Here is a 23,564-nt window from a genome sequence, read left to right on the forward strand (position 1 = left end):
CTTGCTCTCTTCTGTTCTGCCCCAAACTCAATCTTCCTGCTCCTCATGTCCTCCTCTCTCCTCCTATTCTCCCTTTCTCTTCCTCCTAACTCCCTCTCCCCTTCCCCCATGCTCCCAATTTGCTCAGGAGGTCTTGTCCCTTTCCCCTTCTCTGGGGGAACATGTATGTCTTAGGGTCCTCCTTGTTTCCCAGCTTCTCTGGTAGTGTGGATTGTAGGCTGGTGATCCTTTGCTATGCCTAAAATCCATATGAGTGAGTACATACAATGTTTGTCTTTTTGTGACTGGGATACCTCACTCAGGATGGTTTCCTTTAGTTCTGTCCATTTGTCTTCAGATTTCAAGATTCCATTTTTTTTTTTCTGCTGAGTAGTACTCCATTGGTAAATTTACCACATTTTCTTTATCCATTCTTCAGTTGAGGAACATCTAGGTTCCTTCCAGGTTCTAGCTATTACAAATAATGCTGCTATGAATATAGTTGAACAGATGTCCTTGTTGTATAAACATGCATCTTTTGGGTATATGCCTAAGAGTGGAATTACTGGATCTTGAGGTAGACTGATTCCCATTTTCCTGATTTCCAAAGTGGCTGTATGAGTTTGCACTGACATCAGCAGTGGAGGAGTGTTCTCCCTTTCTCCACATCCTTTCTAGCATAAACTGTCTTTAGTGTTTTTTTTTTTTATTTTAGCCATTATGACAGGAGTAAGATGGTATTTCATAGTTGTTTTGATTTGCATTTCCCTGATGACTAAGAATGTTGAGCAATTTAAGTGTCTTTCAGCCATTTTAGATTTCCTCTATTGAGAATTCTCTATTTAGTTCTGTGCCCTCTTTTTAATTGGATTATTTGGTGTTTTGGTAACTAGCTTCTTGAGTTCTTTGTATATTTTGGAAATCAGCCCTCTGTCAGATGTGGGGTTGGTGAAGATCTTTTCCCATTCTGTGGGCTGCCGTTTTGTCTTGTTGACTGTGTATTTTGCCTTACAGAAGATTCTCTGTTTCAGGAGGTCCCATTTATTAATTGTCAATCTCAGTGTCTGTGCTACTGGTGTTATGTTCAGGAAGTAGTCTCCTATACCAATTTGTTCAAGGGTATTTTCTACTTTCTCTTCTAAGAGGTTCAGTATGGCTGGATTTATGTTGAGATCTTTGTGTTTTGTGTAGCAGATTGATATGGATCTATCTGCAGTCTTCTACATGTCTGCATCAAGTTATGCTAGCACCATTTGTTGAAGATGCTTTCTTTTTTCCATTGTATAGTTTTAGCTGCTTTGTCAAAAATCAGGTATTTGTAGGTGTGTGGGTTTATATCAGGGTTTTCCATTGGTCTACCTGTCAATTTTTGCATCAATACTAAGCTTTTTTCAGGACTATAGCTCTATAGTAGAGCTAAAAGTCAGGGATGGTAATGCCTCTGGAAGTTCATTTATTGTACAGGGTTGTTTTGGCTATCCTGGGTCTTTTGTTTTTCCACATAAAGTTGAGTATTGTCTGTTTTCAAGGTCCGTGAAGAATTGTGCTTGGATTTTAATTGAATCTGTAGATTGCTTTTGGTAAGATTGCCATTTTTACTATGTTGATCCTACCTATTCAAGAGTATGGATCTTTCAATTTGGTTTTTTTTTTTTTTTGTTTTTTGTTTTGTTTTGTTTTGTTTTTTTGTAACTTCTTTAATTTTTTTCTTTAGCAACTCAACGTTCTTATTATAGAGGTCTTTCACTTGTTTGGTTAGCCTTAGCTCAAGATATTTTATGTTGTGTGTGGCTATTGTAAAGGGTGATGTTTTTCTGATTTTTTTCTCAGCCCATTTATTTTCTGTATATAGTAGGGCTACTGATATTTTTTGAGTTAATTTTGTATCCTGCCTCTTTGCTGAAGGTGTTTATCAGTTGTAGGAGTTCCCTGGTAGAGTCACTTATGTAAACTATCATATCATCTGCAAATAGTGAAAGTTTGACTTCTTCTTTTCCAATTTTTATCTCCTTGATCTCCTTTTGTTCTTATTGCTCTGGCTAGAACTTCAAGTATAACATTGAAGAGATATGGAGAGAGTGGACAACCTTGTCTTATTCCTCTAATGAGGAATCATGTTGAGTTTCTATCCATTTAGTTTGATGTTGGCTGTTGGTTTGCTGTATATTACTTTTACTATGATCCTGTTATCCCTGATCTCTCCAAGACTTTTCATGAAGGGGTGTTGGATTTTGTCAAAGGCTTTTTCAGCATCTGGTGAAATGATTATGTGGCTTTTCTTTTTCAGTTTATTACATTGGTGGATTACATTGATGGATATTTTTATGTTGAGCCATCCCTGCATCCCTGGGATGAAGCCTACTTGGTCATGGTGGATGATTTTTTCTGATGTGTTTTTGAACTCGATTTGCCAATATTTTGAGTATTTTTGCATCAATGTTCATGAGGGAGATTGGCCTGTAGTTCTTTTTCTTAATTGTGTCTTTGTGTGGCTTGGGTACCAAGGTAATTGTAGCTTCATAAAAAGAGTTTGTCAATGAACCTTCTGCTTCTATTGTGTGGAACACTTTGAGGAGTATTAGACTGAGCATTCTTAATTGAAAATAAGTCTGCATGTCATGATTTGGGGGCTGGTGGTCCAAGAAAGTCTGCTATATGGGTCAGTTCTTATATAACATGAATAAAATCTGACTATTGTAGGGGGTTACTGATGTCACCTTTTCTAGTCCAAACCTAAAACTTCCCTCTACAACAGCATCATTTCATAAACACTTCATGCTAAAATGAAGGCAAATTTAAAGCCTCAGTACATCAGCGACAAATTCTCATGACTTGAGCTGGGAGTGTCTTCCTGATATAATCTCCAGGGTGTCACAGCCATGTAGGCAAAGTGAAGCCACTCTTCAGTGTTTGATCTCTGAAGATTGCACAGTTCAGTACAGTGGAGAATGTGTGGAGTTTATAGTTATCCCTCTGTCCAAATCCTAGCTCTGATCATCAGAGGCTGCAGAGCATGTGGAGTGTGGATGGCACTAATGAAGACCCTGTGGCTTTGCTGTATTTTATCCACCCAAAAGACATGGCTGCCATGTTGGACAGCAAAGGTCTAGACACTATTCTTGTCTACACTTCATAGTCAACTTTAGTTTTTGTAGCACTGATCTTATTGTCTATTTACATCATTCTGCAAATTGTAAAGCCTTTCCTATTTGTACTTAATCAGACATTGGCACTCTTTTTTTTCCTTTTTAATTTATAAAAATTTATTATTTTATGTGCATTGGTGTTTTGTCATGGGTATCAGGTCCCCTGGAACTGGAGTTAACAGTTGGGAGCTGCCAGGTAGGTGCAGGGAATTGAACCCAGGTCCTTTGGCAGAGCAGTCAGTGCTCTTAATGGCTGAGCTCTCTCTCTAGCCCAGACACAGACATTTCTAAACCTGCCTTCCTCCTCTATGAAATGGGCTGTTAGTAATTCTAGCTTACATCCATCCCTAGTTACATCATCTGTATCTATTGCTTAACTTAAAAAAAAGGCTTATGCAATTATGTTTATTTGTGTACATGTGCAATAGTGTACTTGTAGAGGTCAGAGGACAACTTGTAGGAGTCAGTTCTAACATGTGGGTCTCAGGGATTGAACTCAGGCCACCAGGCTTCGTGGCAAGTGTCTTTACCTGCTAAGTCATATGACTGGATGGATCCCTGATACTTAACATTTCAAGCAAAAATAAGCAATCTTCAATATTTGTTTTTAAGTCCATACTGTTAGTTATTAGCATGGAACAATACTACATTTGTGTGGTGATATCTTGTTTGTACTCTTGCCTGAAGCTTGCCTGAAGATCAGAGGGTAGAGCTAGCCACTAGTTAACCATAGAGGTCTGGAGGTCTATACAGACAAACAGGAAGTGATATGGCTGGGCGGAGAGAGGAATATAAGGTGGGAGGAGCCAGGAGCTGTCTCTTTCAGTCGGAGGATTTCATAGAGGTACAAGCTCTAGTAGCTGGCTGCTCTGCTTCTCTGATCTTTCAGCTTTCACTCCCTACTATCTGTCTTTGGGTTTTTACTATCAAGACCCATTAGAACTCATGCTACACATTTGAACTATAGTTAAGACTTAATTTTTCAGCACTGTGGCATCAGGAACACATCACCATAATCATACTTTTTCTCAGCCTCACAGGCAGTGTGAGGAGGGGGGTACTCACAGCTTTACTCTCATTTAGTAGAAATGGCCTAACTATCTAGGAAAGAAACTCAAAAAGAACTGTAGAGTCAGGATGTTTAGGTATGAGGCTCATGCCAGGTAAGTTTTTATTATATTTAAAAAAAAAAAAAAAAAGAAAAAAAAAAAAAACAGTGGAACTGGAAAGAGAGTCAGTCGTTCAAAGTGAACGGGAGTTGAAAGGCCTACCATTCCTCAGTGGCAGGGTTTGGGTCCCCTGCCCAAGCCAGGTTTAACCCAGCCAAGATGCTGGAAAGCGGAGCACACAGTTGTGCCCATCAAAGCAAGGAGGGCAATAGACCCCACGGATCCTCGAGACCGCTTGGTAGGGTCTGAAAAACAAGAGCGCAGAAGTTACCAAAATATCCACAAGCTGTTCTGTTCTATCATCTGAGGTCATACATTCAACCACCTGTTCTTGGGAGGTTGACCAACTCTAGCCTAGGGCCATCAGTATGCTAGAAGCTATGTGCAAAGTAATTTTACAATGGCATTGCCTAGACCTTGAAGAACTCTGTAAGTAAAGTTTTGTCTTAGGACCATGAGGAGTGTTTCCTTCCAGAACAAAGCCTTTTCCAGACTACCCACTTAATACAGTGGTGGTCAGGTTTTGCCTGGGGGTTATGGTTAGCAACTCTATCTCAATGCCTACTTGCTCATCTATAAGACAGGCTGGTGGCTGTACACAGATGACTGCAAGGTTGCATAGCATATATAAAGCTCACAGACAAGCAACTGGCACACAGAAAATGCTCAGGGGTTTGTTATTATCCTTAGGGCAGTAAGAACAAAGAGAACAGACCTTTCATTTCAGTTATTAAGCCATTTCCTCATTAACATTTTATCATATTTTATATACACGGGTATTTTTTCTGCATGTGTGTCTGTACCACTTGCATGGATCCCCTGGAACTGATGTTGCAGACTGTTGTTAGCTGCCATGCAGGTGCTGGGAATCAAACCTGGGTCCTACAGACGAGCAGTTAGTCCTCTTTACAGTTGAGTCATCTCTCTAGCTTTATCCCATCCCTTTCAAGGCTCTGCTGAGAGTAACAGTAACTTAAAATTTAAAGTTTGTTTGGGGGCTGGAAAGATGGTGGGGGTAAAGATGGTGAGGGTTAGGAGCATTTGCTGCTCTTGCCAAGGTCCAGGGCTTAGTCATCATGTCAGATGGCTCACAACCACCTGCAACTCCAGCTCAGGGGGGTCTAACATGCTCTCTGCCCTCTGTGGGCACATGCACATAGATACATAATACATGTTTAAAAAGATAAATATAAAATGTACTTCCTTGGTAGATGTCAACATGTACTCACCTCCTGTATAGTAGCCATATGCATAGAGAACTCGCCCGACAATCCAGGCCAGGCCCAGGCCAGAAGCTATGCGCTAAGATAAAAGGACAATTCAGTGTTTGCACTGAGGAAACAGACCTCTTGATTAATGCCTGGAGCTGACTACGGTTCTGTTGGCTAGCAGTAATTTCATGCATTTGGGAATATGTTTCCCACTAAGAAAAGAATGGTGTTACTTGTTTTGGTCAGGAAAAGTCTATAATTGCATGCTCAACTGGGAGGTGAGAACTGGCTTCCCTGATGGGCGGACTGTTTCTTGCTCTGGGCAACCAGGGGTACTGGTGTTGGAGCTCAGGTCAAGGACAGAAGACCTCAAGTCTCCAGGGTGAGTCATAAGAAGAAACCCTGATGTCCAAAATGAGATGCTGGGTCCCATACTGCCTCGACAGCTGCTGGGCTGCACTGTCTCCAGTGACAACACCTGCTGGAAGCGGCTGGACACAATAGAGGTGGGGGCTCGATGAGAAAAGGTGAGGAGAATGTATAGTGAACCCCGCGTATGTGCACTCTGCGAAGAAAAAGCCTCCTCATTCCCAACACCCTTGACAAGAGAGCAAAACCTATGTAAGAAGGAAACTCTATCCTTTGTTTTATGCTGAGAAACCCATCGCCAGAAAGAGGAAGAGGGAAAAAGAGGTTGGGGTAGGGTGAGCAGGTGACCTTCCAGAGTTCCTTTCCACTTTGGTAGTGCTGTCAGAGGTGTTGGTTGATGGCAGGCTTTGATTGGTTTGAGTTGCTTCCGGATAAGAAGTATGGGCAGGAGGGATGAAGAACTATAGACAAAGCTCCAGTTATCCACTGTGTAGGCTTGGTCTCTGACAGGCTCTCCTTCACTACAGTGCCGAGCAATTACTAGCAATTTTGGAACAATGGTTTGGTGCAGTCGTGACCTCAGGTATGAGTAATTGTCTCTTGGAGCTGTCACAACTCCATGGCCTTCTCAGTGCTGGATGTCCCAGACAACAGCAGGCCTCCTTCCTCACCTCTTGTGAGTTTTGTTTAACTAACACCTTCCCAGTAAGAGCCCTGACCACAGTATTCAAAACCCGTTCTCACCTCCCTTTGTTTGCTTCTGAGCCCTCAGCACCTTCTAACATACCAAATCATACAAAATAATTTACTTGTGATGTTCTCTATGACCCCAATTAAAGGGAGGATCTATGAATTCACTGCTGTAACCTTGGGTGTGGGCAGGTGTTTGTTTTTACACAGATGAACGAATGAGGAGAGTAAAAACACTCCCTGTGGAATGGACCTTTTAGAATTAAATAGACCTAGGGTCAAAGTTCCATTCTTCTGTTGCTTAACTTAACTGATCCCATGAAAGTTAAACAGTGTCTAAGAGGCTTTCCCCCACTCCGCAAAGATTAACTGGAATGCTGCCTACTTTCACACATTTTGTAACAAATCATTAAATACTCATCAATGTTCATTTCCTTGTCCCTGCCATTGCTCAGTGCTCTGCATCTAAATGGATGAAGGGCCCCAGGAGAAACTTACCGGGTGGTAAACACCTCCTACAGTTAGGAAAAATAGGAAGGGAGGATACACTTCCAACCTGGAATAGAGAGAAAGTAACTTTAAAAAGCATCCACTTGATGGATGTATACACAGAACTAAGGGACTTTGTATTCATGCTGGCAGGTTGGAAGCTTCAGAGTACAAACACACTGATTGGAGGAGAAGACTGGCTGCCAGTACCTGCCCTCTTTTGCTCTGGATAGGAGTGAGTCAAAGAACTTCACATGCTACAAACTCACGAGGTAGGTCTTGGATTGGCATAGGTCTTCTATGGAAGCACACTCTGAAATGTCCTACAAGCTCATGTGTTTCAACACCTCATCCTATGTGGTGGCATCACTTTTGGAGGCTGTGGGCTTTGGGGGTTATAACCCAGCAGAGGACTCTGTCCTGTCTGCCTTTGTGACCAGCTGTAAGTCTCCTCCATCACCAATGTTAGTCTTAGGACAGTCTTGAAATTATACCTTCCATCATGGACCATGGTTTTCTTTTTTAAATTATGAACCAAGATAAAGCCTTCCTCCACTCAGTTCTCTGTTTTGTGTGTGTGTGTGTGTGTGCTCACAGTGAAAAGTAACGACTATAATCAGTTAAATGGGACCTGTAAACACTGCAGAGGGTCACATTAAAGACATCATGATGTCTGCTGTTAACTGTCAACAGAATCTAGAGTCACCTGGGAGATAGGCATGCCCATGGAAGATTACTGTGTTAATTGAGGTGGGTGGGCAGCACCATTTCCTGGCTGGGACCTGAAGCAGAGAAAGGAGGTGAGCAACAGCAGGGCCTTCATCACTCTCTGCTTGTTTTTATTTTTCCCAAGACAGGGTCTCTCTGTGTAGCCCTGGCTGATCTGGAACTCACTCTGTGGACCAGGCTGGCCTCAAACTCAAGAGATCTGCCTGACTCTGCACTCCAAATGCTGGTGTTAAAGGCTCAGAAGTTTTTCCATTCTAAAAATTCTTAGTTTTTTTCAGTATTCAATCTGTTCACACAGCAATTTTAAAAAGTGTTTTATTTATTATTTGTATGTATGTGTGTGTGTGTGCGCGCGCGCGCACATGCGCGCGCGCATGCACGTCAATGCAGTGGATTACATATGTAAGTTAGATTTGGTTCTCTCCTTCCCCCATGTGGGGACACCCTGGTGATCAAATTTAGATGATCAGGTTGGCAAAAAGTGCCTTAACTATCTGACCTCTGCCCCACTCCCCACAACTAATGTTTTAATCATACTTTTAACAAGGTACTCAATGATTGCCATGCGATCGATCCCTCAGCAAATTCAGAGACTCAGGACTGAAGCGATGGGCATCTTTGCTGCCTGGCAGTATAACACTCACGTGTTTTGGTGGGCTCGCTGGATGCAGTTGAAGATGTGCCCATTCTCAGGGTCTGTGCTGTACATGACCGGGTACTGTTAAAGCAAAGGCCAAGCAGAGTGTGAATGTTGACAGTTACCTAGCACTGAAGCTGAGACATTCCAGAGTGTCTTTTACTGTGCTCCTGATGGATGAACACTTGACATCTGCTTTGTCTCTTTGTAGTGACCAGGCTTTCAGTTCTCAGAAGCAGGTTTGGTGTTTTTAGTTGCCAGAGCTAGTAAGAACCTGTGACTGTGTTGTGGTTTCGAAAGGGACGGGAATGGCTTCTGCCTGGCCAGTGTTAATCATTGATGCCATAAAGCAATGGTGGACTGCACATGCAATACAGAGACACCATAGAGAAATGGCTGGTTCCCAAGAGTCATCACACACCACATCCCTTTAAGATTTCCCTTAATAGGGAACAGAAAGTTGAGTATGTGAGGCTGCTATTGCATGTGTCCATTAGAATAAGAAGAGAAGCAGCCAGATATGAACGCTTGGAAAGGACCTCCACAAGGGAGTCTAATTACAAGACGCTAAATGCAAACAGACATCTGATTGCTCACCAGGGATAGCTTTAGAACTTTCCCTTTTAGTTCAGCCAGAACCAAAGGAAGTATTTAACAGACTTCCTTTCTACAACTGCCAGCTAAATCCAGGTTAAGCCCAGCATCTCTTCTCTACTTGGGAAACAGGAAAATCAGCTTAGGACATCACTTGTTAAGTGGCAAAGTAGGAAGCAATACTGCTACGTCATCCTTTTCCAGAAAATAACACTGTCCCTAGCAAATAACTCTTGGTAAATAGGGGCTTTTAATCCCACTAGGCCCGGTCTCTCTATAGAGGGGCCAAAGTCCAACAACATGTAAACTGTATCCCAGCAGTCCTAGAGTTTCCTGCTTCTCATGAATAGAATTATGATGGACACTGTCTAGAAACTGCTACTACCCTGTCACTAACAACTCTGCTCTCCCTCCATGACTGAAAACTCACCTTTGGAGAAGCCCATGGCCTCAGGAAGCCCACACAAGCACTGGGCTGGGACCCCCGCTTACCTCCACCTTGTACTTCTTGCGGGCTTTGCTCACGTTGATGGCTAGGTGGAGAACCATGACAAAGCTGGCAGCACCAGTGAGGAGCACAAATCCATATTCCTTAGAGAGGACAGTCATCTTGGCTCTGCGAAGAAAGGACGCACAGTGGGAACCTAACCCAACACCACGGGCATCGTGTGGTACAAGGCCTTAGAGAGCACGGTGCCTCATTTCCAATAGATGCACACAGATCAAAAAGAGATTTCAGGGCTGGGAACACATACAAATGCACACACATGTATATATCACACATACATCACAAATGTATACATAACACATACCTAGGACACACACACACACACACACACACACACACACACACACACACACTCTGCCTAATTAAAAAAAAGACGTCTTCATACAAGTCCTTCCTTTCTCCCCTCTTTCACCTTTCCCCTTTCTCCATCTCCTTTCATTTTGCTCCATTTTTATTTGTTTTTGTGTGCAATGTGTGTACAGTGTGCACATGCAGATTAGAAGACTGCTTGCAGGAGTCTGTTCTCTCTTACCACCATGTGGGCCCTGGGGTCCAACCGCAGTCATCAGCTTTGGCAGCTGGCACTTTTACCTACTGAGCCATCTCCTGTGCTCCTTAATTTCAGTTTTTGAGACTGTGTAGCTCATGTTGGCCTGGTACTCAAGATATAACCCACAGTGGCCTCAAGCTCAAAGCAATCCTCCTGCTTCGGCCTCCCAAGTATTGAGATTATAGGTGTGTGCTATTATAACTAGCTATATATTCTATTGGATTCAACAGCTGTTTACAAATTTTACTTGTAGCATTGCAGTAGTCATTGTAGTGTGTCACTAAAATTTGCATTTAAGAGTATTTAACACGATACCCTTTAACAAAGTGGTATCTACAACAGTGGTTTCTGAGAGGGCTACTGTGAGGTTAGGTCCTTGTGACTGCTAGATCTTTCACCTTGATCCTGGCCACATGCTGGCACACTTTTAGAAGCCAGAATGGAGAAACCCTGCTTGGTGTTCTGGCATCAGAGTATGGCTCCTGAGCCGATGGCATGGACAAGACACAGTCTGGCAGGCTCCTGAGAACCCAGGCATGCCCATCAAATCACCACTTCAATCAAGCTTCGTGATATCTGAAACTTACTTTGAAATGCATAAGAGGCTGGCAAGACAAATGTTATCTATAGATGGGGTGGTAGCCATGTGGCTTCAAGATACAATTCTTTGAATTTTTCTGACCACGCAGGAGCTATTACTATAAACCGCTTTGAGAAAAAGCTAATCCTGGCTCTTCTTGCAGTGTTCAGCATTAAAACTCTTGTCTCAAAGGACAGACTTAGCCTTCGCATCAGAGAGAATGAAGTTTAGCAGGTGGAAGATAGTGTAAGCACCTCATGGCCCACTGGGCTGCCCATTAACCTCTGTTAGCTTTGAACATTAGATGGAAGGGGTCAGAGCACGCAGGCAGAATGGGCAAACCCAACATGTTAGAATATGCTAAAGTAACTCATCACATGCAAGGCTGCCCAAGCCAGGAGCACCTGTGTGATATCTTCAGTTTAAAAATGACCCTCCCACTGGGTTGTGGTGGCACATGCGTAATCCCAGCACTCGGGAGGCAAAGGCTGGTGGATATCTATGAGTTCAAGGCTAGCCTGGCCTACAAAGCAACTTCTAGGACAACCAGGGCTGTTATACAAAGAAATGCTGTTTTGAGAAGAAAAAAAAAAAAAAATGCCCATCTCTTTCTGGTTGTGAAAGCACACAGCAGTAGGCAAATGCTTAAAAGGATGAGGCAGGAGAATAGTAGGTTCAAGACCAACTTGTGCAATACCTTTAAGGGCAGTAAGGGCAGAGGAGCCGGTTTAGTTGGTAAAGATGCTTGCTGAGCAATGAAGGGGAACTGAGTTCAATTCCTAGAACCTACTGTTGTGGAGACATGGAGATTCCCAGAGCTTGTCAGACAGCCAGTGTAGCCTGATTGGTGAGCCCGGGGTGTCAGTAAGAGACCCTGTCTCAAAAATCAAGATGGCTTCCTCCTGAGGAACAACAACCACTCAAGTTGTCGTATGAGTTCCACATGCACGTGTATGCAGACACACCCCCTTACACATGTACACCCCCCACCAAAATAAATAAAACCTATCTCTGATGAATGTTTCCTCTCCCCAGCATCCAGCTCAGGGTGTTGCCCTGCTGCAGAATGTTTCTAGTCACCTTTAAAAAGTACATGATTCTGGTACCCCTAGCATCAGAGGAACACCCAGAGCATATGTGCTTTACCCAGAGTCTAAAGCATGAAGTATTATGGGTGGGATTCAACTCAGAGTCACTGGGCTCCAATGGCATCTTTAGGGCCTGCTTGCAAATTGAGAGCAGCACAAACAGTGGAGCCACAATGTCTTTTTCAACATGAAACTTTGGCGGTGAGCAAGTTGTTTGGGTCTTTAAAAAGTACGTTTCTCAAGACTAGAGAGATGGCTCAGCAGTTGAGAGCATTAGATGCTAGTCCACGTTTGATTCCCAGTCCCCACAGGGTAGCTCATAACCATAGGTAACTCCTCTCGAGGATCCAATGGCTACTTCTGTCTAGCATCCAAGGGCACCACTTTCACGCACCTCACAGGCACACATGCAGGCAAAACGCCCATGCTCATAAAGATAAATTTAAGGTTCTCCTAGCTTAGAAAGATAACATTTGAGTTTCAAGCACCCCAGACCAGGCTGTTCCCCTGTCACAGCACACAGCAATTTTCACCAGCATTCCCTCCTATGATCTTTACCCTGTCCTGCCCATTTGCCCTTCATAGGGGCCAGACTGCTTCTATGACTCAGTATAAGGTGCCTCAGGGTGAGCAGCCCCACCTACCCAGCTTCAGAGAATAAGGGGGCCTGGATGCTCTCCAAGCTTCTTCCTTCCTTCTCAAGTTTATAAAGTTAACACAAGTTAGAAGCTACGGCAGTAATTATATAGCAAAAATACGGTGTGAATTCTGAACAACTTGAAAATAAAAGCGACTGAGTCTACTTGCCGTCCTTGGAGTTAAACTGCTGGGGTCAAACAGCCACTGACAATGAAGCTGCCTATAAGTGTTTCAGAGTTGTCTTTGTAAGGACCGTGAAAGCAAGCATGGCCACTCTAGCTCAGTTTGCAAGTCCAGCGGCTCAAGCGTACAAGGGCAGATCTAGGAGGAGGTCAGGTTTTAGATTTCATGAAAACACTCTAGCTGGGCAAGATGTCAGAATGGGCTTAAGTCGTTGACCCCTGTTGGCCTGATGTCTAAGAGCAGCCAGGTGGCAAGACAGAGAGGTGCTTTTTGGGTAGATGTCTACTGCAGGGAAGGACCATTCCCTGCACAACTGTTCTGTAATCTATAACTAGAAACTGACGTCACAGCCAGGCTCCTCTTTCAGGGCAGAGATGCAGTTTGCTGGAGTTCACACCTGGTGAGAGTCTCACTCTCCATTTCATGAACCCAGTATGAACCAAGCAAGAGCCAGGGGTCAAGAGGTGCTCATGACTCCTAGGACACAGGGCTTGGATGATTCAAGGCTGGATCTGACCTCAAAGCCTCTTTCCTGCACTCTAGCTTTCACGGTTCCAGAAAACACTATTTAAGCTGCCAAGGTCAGGAAGTAATTAAACAGTTCCACCCTACCTATGAACCACAATAATCAGCATGGTGAGATATGCATAAAGGTGCAGTCAGTGTCACTTGCAGCTTGGTGACAATCAACAGCTATCAAATTGGACTTAAGGCCCATTCAACAGGAGGAAATTATGCCTGGTACTAACCTAGCCAACTACCAGGGCTAAAGAGATCGATGACCTTGGAAAATAATCCACTCCTGCCACTCTGCTAGACCAACATTCTAAATTTTATACTCTCATGCCCACAGAGAAGTGTGGCTACCGCCCCTCATCAAAGGAGCCTCTCTTTACAGAATATGGAGACCCCCACAGAAAATCACAGCTGGACATGATGCGGAGACTGTGGAGAGTCCAGCACCAACTGACATTTATATTGCAGCTCCTGCATCTATGGCTCTGGGAACATCATGGAAAAGGGGTGGTGGTGGTGGAAGATTGTAAGAGCCAGAATATCAGGAACTCTGCTATGAAAAAGTCTCTCCTAGAAATGGCTACAATGACAATATCAACGAGTATGTTTTCGTGGAAGGGAGAAACTTTCACAAGGTCCCATCTGTAGGCAAAGAACTTCAGGCCACTAATGATGTTCGGAGATAGAGAATTAGCCTCTCCTTGGGATGAACCCCTTACTGGGGGTTGAATGCAAAGTGGTCAGCCCTAAAACCATATGCACACAACAAAAATGGATTCAGCAGGTTACATACATACATACATATATATATATATATATATATATATATATATATATAATGTATACATATATATTTGTGTATATGCATACATTCACACACATGTATATTACAATAATAAAGCCAAAGAGACTACCAACTTCAGGGAGAGTAGCTAGGAGGGGCTAGAGGGAGGAAGGACAAGAAATGATGTAATTGTGTTTCAATTAAAAACATACTAAAGAGAGAGAGAAAAAAGGAAAGATGCTGGTGAAATGGCTCAGGGAAAAGGCAGAGAGTTCACATGAAGGTTGGGGAGGAGGTGTCTGATATTAGAGTGGGTGGTTTGCAGAGACCAAGTGGTCTACAATGGTGTGATTCTGCAGGGGCTTTGGACCCTTGAGGACAGATGCAGGAACAAAGCTTGAATGCTGCCTTCCAGGACGGTGGAAAACCCCTTCAACACTTCCATGCACTCCTGCGAAGCGTGGAGTCCTACTGCCCGATTTGTACTCAGAGAGTACAATGAGAACAGCCCCGGGGTCTGTGTGAGGGACCATATGGTTTGGCATTCCTCATGGCAAGGACTGCTCATGGTGTGTACAGGTGCTTGCAGAGCAAATGGCAAGAGAAGTGATTTAAGGTGGCTCTCAGGAAAGCCACCCCACCCCCAATACAAAGAGACATCATCTTAGACAGTACCCAGGAATAAAAGGATTCACCTAAACTATTTGCTTCTGCTTTTCTTCCTTCCAAAGCATCTTCCTTCCAAACCATGGAAGAAACTGGATTATGAATTACATAGAAGGAAAAAAAAAATCTAGTACACAGAGGTCAGCACCATAGTTCCTAAAAACGTGGATCCAATGAGTAAATATGGTTAGGCCTTCAGGATAGGATCAGCTTAATTCAGTCAAGATTCAAAATCATCCTACCATCCGCTAAATTCATATTTTCTGAGACTCTAGGGAAAAGGGATGGATGTTCTCGGTCCTTAGAGGGTAGCCTCTGGGTCAGGGTGTACCAAGAAGGGGAAGGCAGTTCAAGTTCACACCCAGGCAGCTGCAGCCACACCCTGGGTTGCTAGGAATCCAGAGCCAGCAGAAGGCTTACAGGGTCTGGTTGGAGGAGCTGATAACTGATATACAAGCTCCTTCTGTTGTGAGCATGCACATGGACTCTACACATCTAGCTGATCACATACTTGCAGCTCTTTTATGGACCCACCAAGATAAGGTTTTTTGTTGTTTTTTTTTTTTTTTTTTTTTTCATTTGAGAACTTTGTCCTGGACCTGGTCTCCATGGTCTGGACACAGAAGCTCTACAATGAATGCTTGTACCTGTGTTTCCCACAGACTAACTGGCCACTGTAACATGTACCTGACACAAGCCTCCTATTTATATTTTTAATAGTCCCTTGCATGAATACAGAAACTCATTTGAGTGTTGCTGCGGTTCTTAGTCTTCACCTGGAGGGTGTGTTAAGACATGCCCTGCCCAGAGAGTTTCTGACTCAATAGGGCTTGAGGGGGGCCTGTGAATACAACTTTCAGAAGTTCCCAAGTGTGTAATCACTGTTCAGAGATCACACTTTAAAAACCATTGTTTAGGGTGATTAAGACCAGTGGCCGTCTTTCTAAAGTACCTGGGTTTATTTCCTAGCACCTACATGGCAGTTTACAACTGTCTGTAATTCCAGTTCCAGGGGATTCAATGCCTTCTTCTGGCTTCCACAGGCACCAAGCACCTACATCGTGTACAGGCATAATGCAGGCAAAACACCCATTACACATGAAAATAAACAAATGAAAATTTAAAATACTGTTTTAGGGGTAAACGGAAGTTGCAGGAACATGATGATTGTATCTGAGCCACACTCTGAAGCACACCCCAGTCTTGGTGATCTATACCAAGCTTTCCACTGGACCCTACTGGAACCCCTTTTCCCTGCAGCATCTCTAGAACATAGCTTGCATATACCACAGGACCAGTGCATCTTTTCAGGTTTAACATTTGGCTCAAAACTACCTAAACAAGTGGGCAAGATGTTTTTCTTCCTTCCTTCCTTTCTTCTTTCCCTCCCTTCTTTCTTTCTTTTTGTTTTTAAATCTTCCTGAGGCTTTACCTAGTGAGTCTGACCTGTGACAGCCTCTGCCTTCCTGGATCTCTCTACACAGTTACAATCACCAGATGTCAAAGGAGTGGGAGTTTAAGGCTTTACATACTGCAAGAGTGATGGTCACGGTGCTACAAGACAACCTTAGGGAGACTGCTACTGCTTACACCGCGAATAGGAGGTTTCCATCGATGCCTCTATTGAGAATATGTTATAAATCTATGTGATTTGCTATGTTCAAAACATAGCAACATTTCTATCTATAACTCTAAAATTTCAATAAAGTGTCTTCTTGTTTCAAAAAAAAAAAAAAAAAAAAAGAGCCCCAGGCCATGGTGGGTTTCCAGGACACACTGAGGGTGCTCGGGCAACCAGCCATTGACATCGGAGAGGGAGGGGGCAGAACAGCACTTAGAACAACAACAGCTGTGCAGCGTAGCTAGTTAGCAGACACCAGGGGATGGTAGATATGCTACAGACACCATGCACTCCATTTCAGGATGTGAGGCAGCCACATGTGGGTTCATGGCTCTTTGGCTCCAGTGTTCTCTTGTAGGAAATTCTCCTGAGAGACTCTCCTGGGAACATCATTGCTCTAGTACTTTGGTTTTGACCAACCCTGTCTCTAATTCCGGCTTCTGCCACTGCTGGCCTTATCTCACTGGGGCATAGTTCCTTCAGTTACAGGAAGGGATCTGGGCAAACCCACACTCAATTAAACACATGTGGTGTAACATTCTCTTTCACCTGTGTACCCAAATCCTCTTGGCTGCCCAGTGAAACTCCCCAGGGTACAATCAGCATTGCATAAGCAGAGCAAAAGACAGGATTTATGGATATAGGCACTTGCCTCAAATACTTTATCACTCCCAAGTCATCAAGTTGCACAGTACCTGGTTTTCCTAAATGACAGATTCTTTGGAGAAATAAGCACCTGCCTTCTCTTTGACCTTAAGTATTATAAAACCTAGATTGGACAATGGCAACTTTTACTTCAGTTTGAGATACTGTTCTCTTGCAAAATTTTAGTGACTGTCTTATATTAACACAATCAGAAAGTCGACCATGACAGAGTAATCTTAGCTCAACTTGAAGCTATCATTCTCCCACAGTCTCATAGCAACCCTTATTCGGTTGTGCTACCAGTCCAATTATTTTATATGGCAAAACCCCAACAATTTAATGGGAATGACAGAGATGATCATTTAAATGGTTGGATTGGTCATACAAAATGGATCTCTTAAAGTTATACATACCAGATGGTTCAGCAAACTCTCATGTGGGACTGAGGGTTCACTTTATGCACTAAAGCTTCTCCTAGCCTGTGTGGCTTCTGTGCTGGATCTTTCTACAAAGAGACAGGCCTTCAAAAGATCCCCTGGTGGGAGTTTGCCCCAGGGAGAGAAGGCCAGCAGCAGCAGAAGCAGGAGCCAGACACAGGCTTAATCAGTCACTAGCATAGTGATGTTCCCAGGAGAGTCTGTCTGCAGAATTCTAGAGGCGAGCATCTCTAGCTGATTCTCCCAGGCCCACGAGAAGCTTTGGGGAGAAATGTAGGAAGTAAGAGGGAAAGGACAGTGAGGGAATTCCACCTCCAGGGTGAAGAGACAGACGAGAGTCGTGGGAGTTCCCTGAGTCCATCCTACATTTTCATCATGGCAGTTCCAGTCCACTTCTACAACAAGCAAGCAAACATGTCTGTCAAACCTTCAAACCAGCACTGTTCAAATCCTCCTGCCTCTGCCTCCTGAAAGCTGGGGCTACAGGTATAGGGTACCATACCCAGTACTCCTAACTTACAGGCATTTAAGAAAAGGAATAAAGGGACTGGAGAGATGGCTCAGACTTTAAGAGCATTGGCTGTTCTCCTAGAGGACCTGAGTTCAATTCGGGGCAACCACATAGTGGCTCACAACCATCTATAATGAGATCTGGTGCCCTCTTCTGGCCTGCAGGCACACATGCAGGCAGAACACTGTATCCATAATGACTCTTTAAAAAAGGAAAAGGAGTAAGAACCTAGAAGCTGAACCTACACACTGACCCCAATGGTGATGCAGGTTCAGTAGTTATTTCTCCAAGGGCCACAAACAGAAAGCTAACTGAGCAAATGTAGCCTGATATAAGGAGCACTCACTTGCTAATTTACCTGAGGCCAGCTGTAGCATGCAGGACATACTGTGTCTTTCCCAGGTGGCAGCCTAACTGGAAAGCTAGTCATGTTGGGAAGATGGAAGACTCGGCCCTTCAACCCAAACACATTCAGCTCTACAGCTAAACAGCCACAGTTCAGCATGTTCAAGCTTCAAATGATGTTTTTAACTCCAGCACTGTGGTGAATTGTCTGTACTGAAAACAATTGTTAAATATGTTACTGGGCTGGTAGGAGATGGGGAAAAGAAGGGTCAGGGAGGCTGGAAGCCCAATGAATGGCTCTTGGTGATGTGGGACAAGCTTGCACTGTTGTGCCAGTTAAGGCCAAATCAGAAAATGAGAAGAAACTAAACACAGATGTTTGGATGACAATGAAATCTTCTCAGGGAAGAAATGGCAATTCTGTTCCCCCAAGAATTCAAGAACATTAGATTTAGATTTGTTAGACAGAAGAAATTCCAGGTTTTACTGTATGAATGATGGCAGAGACTCTCCATGTTTATAGTTCCATGGACCAATGTACCCAGACACCTGACTTGGAAACTTTGCTAGATAGCCTAGAGCTGAGCCTAGGACTGCAGATGCATCTCACATAATGCTTCTAATGGTTTGAAAGCAACAACCTTAGATGAGAAAGGAGAAATAATATGGAATATAAGCAGAAAAAAGGGATGCCAAAAAATTTATCAGGTGAAGCTGATTTGGGTAAATTCAGTTTAGGACAGAGCATTTTACCCAGATGAATACTTGCCTCCAATTCCATGCCTACCACTCTCTCAGAGCGATTTCTTCTCTTCTCCGTTTTGTTATAAATGCCATACAGCACTCCAGGCATAGGGCTGCAGTGGACATCAAGACTGAGAAGGAAGTTCTGAACCTTCAGAAAGCAGTCAGGGTGTGAGAGTAAAGCCCACACGTAGAGGAGGGGAAAGATTGGGATGGGAGCCACGGAGGTTATTGAAGGTTATTGTAATGGTGTGTGAGAGAGAACACAGGTATGGGAATAGCAAGTGTACAGGCTTACAGACCTATCAACATTTACATGGTTGACAAAGGAGGCCAGTGTGTCTGAAGGGTTGCTATAGAGACTGGAGGAAGAACATGAGGAGAAATCTATTATTTAAATACTTATTTAGTATGAATTAAACCCTGTTCTAAGCAGTTCAGTATTAACTCATTTAACTCCTTACAGCTTGTCTATCATGTATTACTTACTACCTCAACTCTGTAGGTAAGGGAATTAAGCATGGGAGAGATTAAATAATGCCCTTCAAATCGCACAGCTACTCCAGAGCAAAGCCTGGATTCCCACACACCCAGGCAGTGTGCCTTCAGATCAGCCTTGGCCATGCTGTCTCTGAACCAAGCTGCAGAGCAAGTTTGACAACATTCAGCCCTCTCCTGTTAATAAAATATATTAACAAGAAGGTAGAGCTAATAATTAGCTCCAAGTCCATGCTTGATTATAGACTGTGGTGTTAGTAATTGGAAAAGGGGGACAAATCTTGGGAAGGATCCAGAAGAAAGCATTTTCATTTTATTATACATAGTCTGAGGAAGGGAGTTGAGCTAGGCAGGGCAGTACAGAAGCTGCCTGGCCCTTCATCACTATATTATGAGTCCCACAAACCTATCCATTGACTAACATTACACAGGAGTGTAAAGTCACACGGCAACAAAGCTATATCTTCCAGAACAGGAAAAAGTCTTGAATGAGTCACACTGATACTACTTGGATTTTCCATTACAAGGAAAAAAAGAAAAAAAAAAAAAGCTTAGAGTTATTATAATTCTTAGCAGAGGCTAAGTCCCTGGAAAGATACCAGTCATTAAGTGAAGGAACTACCCAGGTTGCTGGAATTCATCTGGGTTGACACTCCCATGTCTCTTGGAACTTAAAGAAGGCTTTGGCATAAACATTTGCAGTTTTTTTTTTCTATCTTAAAAAAAAACCCACCACTCTTTATTTTATTTTTATTATTTAATGGGTGTGTTTGTGTCTGAAAAAGCTAGAAATGCATGAGTGTATGCCACATGCATGTGTATCTGCAAAAGCCAGAAGAGTGTCAGGTCTCCTGAAGCTAGAGTTACAGGTGGTTGTGAGCCTCTGGCGTGGATACTGGGACAGAGCTCAGGTCCCCTGGAAGAGCAGCAAGTGCTCTTAACTGCTGAGCCAGCCTCCATTTGCATTTCTTTTATATTTTTATGATAATATTTATTTAAATTTGAAACAAGCTTGTTTTACATGTCAGTCCCTGTTCCCTCACCTTCCCCTCCTCCCTTGCCCTCCCCAATTCCCATCCCATTCTCTTTCTGCTCCCCAGAGAGGGTCAGGCCTTCCATGGGGGATCTTCAAAGTCTGTCATATCATTTGGAGCAGGGCCTAGGTGGGTGTAGCAATCCTAATATCCACTTGCACTTCTTAAACTGGAGAAGTATAAAGTATCATTTACTTAAAAAGAGAAAAACCCAGGTGTCATTGGACATGCTTATAATCTCAGCCTGTGGGGTACTGAGGCAGGTGGATTGAGAATCTGAAGCAAGCCTGAGCCTGTGAAGAACACTCTGTTTCAAAACAAAAGGGTAGGCAATGGCACCAGAGTTGCCATATTCCAGCTGATGAGCAGATCAAGTCTAGAAAGAACTCAAAGGATAGCAGGAAGACCTAGAAATTCTGAATGCATTTGGGAAACAATGTGATTTTCCTGCTCTAGTTACTACATTTCTCTCTGCAGACAGGCAAGTGGACTCTGAGAAAGAACTAATCTTACATAGTGATAACTGACAATGACAGCTAAGTTCTTTTTATTCCAGAGGGCAGGATACTCACAAGTAAGATCAATAAATTCAGTTGCAAGGGTTGAGGACATGGCTCAGTCAGCTCAAGTGCTTGCCATGCAAACAACTGAATTCAAATCCCTGTACCCTTGCAAAAAGCCTGCTGGGGCAATACCATTGCTCAGGGAATAGAGGCAGGAGGATCCCTGGTGATTTCTGACAAGCCAGGCTAGCTAAATAAGTGAGATTCAGTGACAGACCCTGTATCAAAAATTAGGTGGAGAGTGATTATGGAAGACACCCAAGGTTGACCTCAGGTCTTCATATATGCACATGTACTTGTAGGCATGTATGTAATTAAGTTCAAGCACACACACACACACACACACACACACACACACACACACACACACTAATTGTAGAAATAACAGCATATTCTAAAGAGATAATGCTTTATAATTCTAAGTGGTACTTAGTTAACTATGGCCAGCAATAGTGCTCTAAATATAAATTCAGAATATTTAAGCATAAACATAGGAAACGATAGGTTTAAAATAACCTGAATTAGTACAAATCAACTAAATCAGTAGGTGTTACGCTATTTTGACAGGTTCACCCGACACCCACTTATTCCACAGGCTTTTCATCATCTCTTTGGATAAACACATCTTTCTTTTGTGTGTGTGTGTGTGTGTGTGTGTGTGTGTGTGTGTGTGTGTGTGTGTGTGTGTTTCTCTGTGCTGTCCTTCTATGAGGGACTTCACTTCCAGACTGTTTCCTCTAGAACTCCACGCCAGAAGGAAGGAATCTAAGTAAGGGGAAGGCCGCCGTTGTCCTTTAACAAGATCTCAATGGCCCAGGCTGGCCTTGAATTGCCTGCCTCAGTTTCTCTAATGCTAGGATTCCAGTTGCAGGCCTCTGCATCCAGCAAGATTTTGTTCCTTAGTCTAAGGAAGCCCCAGGAGTGCAGTTTCTATGGCTGGCCACAGTATCACTGTCATTTTATATATAGTAACACTGTTTAAAGAAAAAAGAATCACTTGACAAAGTTTTCTATTTCTGTAACATTGTGTCAGGAAGAAGCTTAACAGAATGTACTTCCCAGGGTGAAAGCACTTGTTTGGATTTCATATGTAAGTTTTATTTAACTCCTTAGATAAATTTAGCTCTTGTGAGAATAAACATTCTGGATTCCTTGATTCAGACAGTATATACCCTTGTTACTGACACACGGAAATAAAACACGACCAATAAAACCACATAAACCCTGACCAATATAACCTTGAGCGCTTCTCCAAAACTGCAGACTGCAGGTGCCCTCTAGATTTTCCCCAGAGAAGCCCTGGCTCCTGGTCCTAAGGTAAAATCTGTAGCTGATACAGCAAGACCACACCTAAGCCTGCAGCACCATAGTCTGTAGAGAGCCGACTTCTCTATGGATACCTCCTTTCCCTACTCAAGTCCCAACCCGCAGCGTTCCTTTTCCACCCATCGAAACATCTGTCTCTGCTTTTCCTCTACTTCCTTTTCCACATTCAAGTGTACCCTAGGCTACTTGTATATTGGTGCCTCCCAAGCAAAGAATTAGCAGGAGCCAAGACCTAGAATGACTCACAGAGTTTCTACTCCCTGCCACCACCCTCAGTTGTCCCACCACTGTGGTTCTGGGTATCCCCGTAGGGACACAAGGTAAGAAGGGAAAGTTGAAGACACTCAAGGAAGACATGAATGAAGATTTTTTTCTTCAACCCTTCCCGAGAAGTCTCTTGCTGTTCAGAAAAAGGTAGGAAAATGACCCACATTCAGGTTTCAAATGCAAATATTTTTACGAGGCGAGAGGAAAACAAACACAATTCCCTCTGAGACCCTCCGGGAGGATCCTAGCAACAACACAACCACAGCAGGTTCTGCGCTTGCACGACACTTAGGAAACCTTAGCTAGATCCGCATGGCCAGTTCCCACTGTAGAGCTGGGATCTCTGGTCTCAGTACTACAGCTGCAGTAGCTAAGGTCAGGTGAGCTCCTGAAGGCCGAAGGAGGGAGCCCTAGATCTTTACACAGCTGGAGTAAAGGGAGGGAGGAAAATAAGGAATTGAGGATGGGCTGACCTTGAGAATCTCCCTGAGTTATAACTTAGAAGCTCCAAAGCCACTGCATCAGAGAGAGGACGTAGGGCGGACGGAGGGTTTAGAATGTTGAGCCCAAATCTACTGATAAGAAAGGGAGGTTGGAGAGGAACCCTATTCCTCCATCTCAAGTGGCTGAGATACAGGCGGTGCGCTTGTAGGCATTCAGGTGCCCCAGCACAGCTAAAGCGCCTGCAGCTCGCAGGTGACAGCACTTACCTGGCTCGCTTTTACGCGCCTGGTGCAAACTGGAACAACGCTGCACTGCCTGGGTGCGGCTCCAGAGGTCCCGCAGGACCCGCCCCACTGCGCCCGGGGCAGCGTGTGGTCACGCCCCTGGGCGGAGCTTGAGCTGCAAGGACCGCCTGTGGCTTTGGCGGTTCTGGCTGTCTCTGAAGAGAGACTGCATTTTCTCCCTGTTCCTGATGGTCCGCATGTTTACCTTTCTGGCTCCGCAATCTGCATATTTGATCTCCTCCCCACTTATCTTTTCCTGATCACAGTCCCAAGTTCATTCTATTTGGTTGGAGCTGGAGGAACAGTAGCGCGTTAGTA

The 23,564-nt window shown here is 43.7% G+C and overlaps 1 protein-coding gene across 1 annotated transcript; it reads right to left on the minus strand.

Moving 5' to 3' along the window:
• Nucleotides 1-4,265: 4,265 nt before the first annotated feature.
• On the minus strand, nucleotides 4,266-23,299 carry Mgst3 (microsomal glutathione S-transferase 3). The gene is made up of 6 exons (XM_051186196.1): nucleotides 23,229-23,299; nucleotides 9,506-9,629; nucleotides 8,427-8,500; nucleotides 7,063-7,120; nucleotides 5,524-5,596; nucleotides 4,266-4,539 (listed from the first exon to the last, which is right to left on the minus strand). Exons 2-6 carry the CDS (start codon nucleotides 9,620-9,622, stop codon nucleotides 4,403-4,405), a joined length of 459 nt encoding a protein of 152 aa, XP_051042153.1. The 5' UTR covers nucleotides 9,623-9,629; nucleotides 23,229-23,299; the 3' UTR covers nucleotides 4,266-4,402.
• Between the last annotated feature and the right edge of the window lie 265 nt (nucleotides 23,300-23,564).

This window comes from Phodopus roborovskii, unplaced genomic scaffold, assembly GCF_943737965.1.
Source record: "Phodopus roborovskii unplaced genomic scaffold, PHOROB, whole genome shotgun sequence".
NCBI classification, from domain to species: domain Eukaryota; kingdom Metazoa; phylum Chordata; class Mammalia; order Rodentia; family Cricetidae; genus Phodopus; species Phodopus roborovskii.